Source organism: Phoenix dactylifera, chromosome 1 (assembly GCF_051530095.1).
Source record: "Phoenix dactylifera cultivar Ajwa chromosome 1, Ajwa_hap1_PhDact_Kaust_v1.1, whole genome shotgun sequence".
NCBI classification, from domain to species: Eukaryota; Viridiplantae; Streptophyta; class Magnoliopsida; order Arecales; family Arecaceae; genus Phoenix; species Phoenix dactylifera.
In genome coordinates, this window is record NC_143190.1 from 45,412,355 (window position 1) to 45,416,070 (window position 3,716).

The 3,716-nt window shown below is 40.0% G+C and overlaps 1 protein-coding gene across 1 annotated transcript; it reads right to left on the reverse strand.

Moving 5' to 3' along the window:
* Positions 1-2,416: 2,416 nt before the first annotated feature.
* Positions 2,417-3,508, reverse strand: LOC103699958 (uncharacterized). Its single transcript, XM_008781944.6, has one exon. The coding sequence runs from the start codon at positions 3,393-3,395 to the stop codon at positions 2,826-2,828; it is 570 nt and encodes a 189-aa protein (XP_008780166.1). The 5' UTR covers positions 3,396-3,508; the 3' UTR covers positions 2,417-2,825.
* Between the last annotated feature and the right edge of the window lie 208 nt (positions 3,509-3,716).

Sequence of the window (3,716 nt, forward strand, 5' to 3'; positions counted from 1 at the left end):
ATGAATGCTCTTCCTTTGGTTGTGGTTGGACCCAGAGCTAGCTATATAGCTGATAGTTCCTTTTTAGCATGCCCTGGTTCTTTTGGATGAGAGTCCTTGATATCAAATTTCTCGCCAGGAGGTGTTGGAATGCTGCTAGGTTTGCTCTTCAAGGGGGGGACAAAATGTGAAGAAGTAAAAAGAGATGATAGGAACGAGGCAAAGTAATTGATGAGGGATAATTAGATGAGGCCACGCGTGATTTTACTGAACACACGTCTCTGTCGAGGACAGACACATGTGCTTGTATAAGTATGTCCCATGTAGAGCTGATCATGGGCCGAGCTTTGGGCCTAGACTTTATATGTAATTAATCGGGCTTTGGGTTGGACCTATGTAAAATTTGATATTTTATGTGCCCAAGCTTGGCCCATCATCAGCTTCAGTCTCATGGAATATGGATATGCGATTAAAGCATATCATAAGGATGTGCGGATCATCTCCACCAAAATTTGCGAGGCGGGCATAAGTATGCGCCAAAAAGAATTTAATTACGATGAGAAAACTTAGGAGTCATTTAGGCTAAATCACAAACAGATCTAAAGTTAAGTAGAAAGGAAAAAGTTAATTTTTAAAATCTTATTTTATTGCATTAGTATTATTTTATACTTCAGTATAAATGTACTTTATTCTGACCTAAATTAAATCCAATCAAGTTGGGTATGCGTTTGCATTATGGGCCAAATCTCGATTTGATTTATGTTGAGCAAATCCTAAGCTAGATTTAATCTGATGTGGCCGCCCAAAATTTCATCTCTGAGAAATTGTTGTGTTATAAATTAAATCATATTAACTGCATGAGGTTGCAAATATTTGCTTAGCTGATACATCATAATCATTTATTGAACGTTCACTTTTTATTTTTTTTAATTTCAGAAAACTCTAGCAGCAGATGATTCCAAAGGTCGACAAGACCTAGTCTTGTGTTTAGATTTAAGATTTGTACATATGGATAATGTTACAGAAGGATTTGAAAAAGAGTTGAAAATGTAACATTTCTTGATATATTTTTCACAGGTAACACATATATTTTTAAATATATCCAATTAATTGTTTCTATAACTCTATCTAGTTTAGATCCAAAGAACTTTATATTATTAGTACCTAGATCTAAATCTGTATCTCAGTTGATAGACATACATATGTCTGTATTTAGTACCAAAATGGAAGAAGAACCGCACAATATTTTTTTCCTGTGCACAGAAGCACATAATCGAAATGTCCTATTTTTAGCCCAAAGCTGATTTAATGAAACAATGGTGATTATGTTGTTCATTAACCCTTATGATAAATGATCTATCTAATTTAGCATATCCTTCGTATGTGATTTATGGCCAATAATGCTACTCCATCAACTGAGAATTAATATGCTCCATCAAACATATTAAACATTAAAATTTAATGAATTGTGCTCAAAACATCTGCTTTATTTGCTTGTACATAAGATATGGTGTTTTTTATATGGACTTGGTGTAGGACTCAAATATTCTATCATAAATTACCTAGTTCAATCTACTAAAAAAACTTGATTTAAAATTTTAATGTTAAACACATTATCTTACAGATTATTCACAAGATTTCATCCACTTTTTTTTTTTAAATCGAGTAGGTCGGACTCTTTGAGTTCTATGCGTTCGACTAAACTAGTAGAAATTTAATTTTAATATGGTATATTGGATGTCAACCTATTTCATATTTGCATCTAGTTGCATCAAACTATATACGAGGTGGTTGAAATATGGATTTGTTCATGCATGCATATCAAACCATGAGTCCTTTAATTTCTTACATATGAGTTAGCTTCAATCCTCTTGCAAACTAGTCATCTCTCCCATTTACTACAAATTAATTATATACATTGCATGGATTATTTGCTTGTTATTTATCTAATCATACAATAAAAATAATTATGCAAAACACATACATCTAACAAATTATGACAAGCATCACCGCAAAGAACAATAGGTAAACATGCATGCTAAACCATAACCTATGACTTTTGCTTAAATAAGTTTCAAACAAATGGAATTTAATAAGTTGATCATTGAGCATTTCTCAATCTAACTTGTTTATGTCAGGATGTATGGACAAACATTCAGACATGAAAAGGCTTTAGATCTCAATTTGAAAGTACTAGTGCAATCAAGGACAAAAGCTTGTCCTTTTAAGAGCTATGATAATTTACATGCCGGACCAATTATGTGTACCAGAAGATAAACAGGGCAGCTAACTAGATCACTTCTTATGTAGCTCAGTACTCTAGAGGTTGCTTGTAGGGCACCTACAAGGCTACTCCTCTTCCTTCCATCATATTTTATTTTTTAATTTTTTTTAGATGTATTCACACTAAAATTGTATGATCTACTTTTCTTAACAAAAAAAAAAAAAAAAAAACCCGAGAATGAACAGAAAAAGAAGCATGAGCTCCTCCCTGTCCAGTTTCAGTTAGTCAAAATCAAGCAACGCTCTACGCATCTAATATTACCAAAACAGCAGCTCTTCAGACCACTCGCAAGAAAGAACCAATTTAAGCTCAAACACATAAGACTTTAATATGCGGAGGACCAAGAGACACGGCCAATATATCTAGCTGCCAGCCAGCCATTAGAAACAACAATTCTTATACAGTGGGAAGAGAAGTGTATCAGTGGTTACCATAAGCAATGCCGAAAGGAATCAAACCTCAGAAGTCCTGAGGCTTTTACATTGATTTATTTCAAAGTTTTCGACATCATCTTCTTCTTCTTCTTCCTCCATCTTCTCCTCGCTAATAATATTTATAATAATCAGTTCAAGTGACCAGCCAAGGAAAGGCTGTTCAATGCTAGCTTCCTGAGATTAGAAGTGAGATGAGAAACGGGCGACTTCAGCCCGGGGGCCTCGTTAAAGCTATCGTCGCACGAGTCGATGTCGGCGAGCGCCGCTGAGAGGTTGCTCATGAGGTTGTTGTGGCTTCCGGCCCCCTTGAGGTTCTCCAGCCCCTTCTGGAGATCAAGGAGCAGCATCTCAAAGTTCTGCCGGCACACGTCGAGGCCGCCCTTCACCTCGTTGTCGGTGGTCGGGGAATCCATAAGCTTATCCGCCAGAACCTTGGCATCCTTAGCGCCGGACACAGCCGCCCGGACCGTGGTCTCGATCACGGATTCGGCGGTCGCGGTGCGCAGCTTCGGGACGAAGGCCTCGCAGAGCCGGGGAAATTCCGCGCGCTTGCAAACGTTGGATACGGCGGGGACGGGGTGGCGGCGGCGGTGGTGGTCGAGGCGGTGGAGGTGGCGAGACTCGGCCGTCGGGGAGGCGGAGGCGAGGAGGAGGGCAGCTAGCAGCGCCAACGGAAGAGAGATTTGGGATCCTTCCATCTCGACGGGCCTCGCGTTCTCTCCCTGTTCTCGCGGTCGTTGGAGCGAGAGCGGGAGGGAAGGGGACGAGTGGATGAAAGGAAGAGGGGAAAATATTATATACGAAGAGGGATGGCCGAGCGTGGGTCCAAATGGCCGTAGAAACCGTCGAGTAGGGCCTGCGGTCTACCTTAAATGCAGCTCGCTCGGTCATTTTGTTCAACGGACTCCCGAACTGGACCTACCAGAAATGGAAAGCGCAACGTTTCGCCGAGACTGGAAGCTGGCTTCATCAATTGGGCCGGACGAGCGGGTGGCCCATAGATGCCCTCTCAAGTCTCA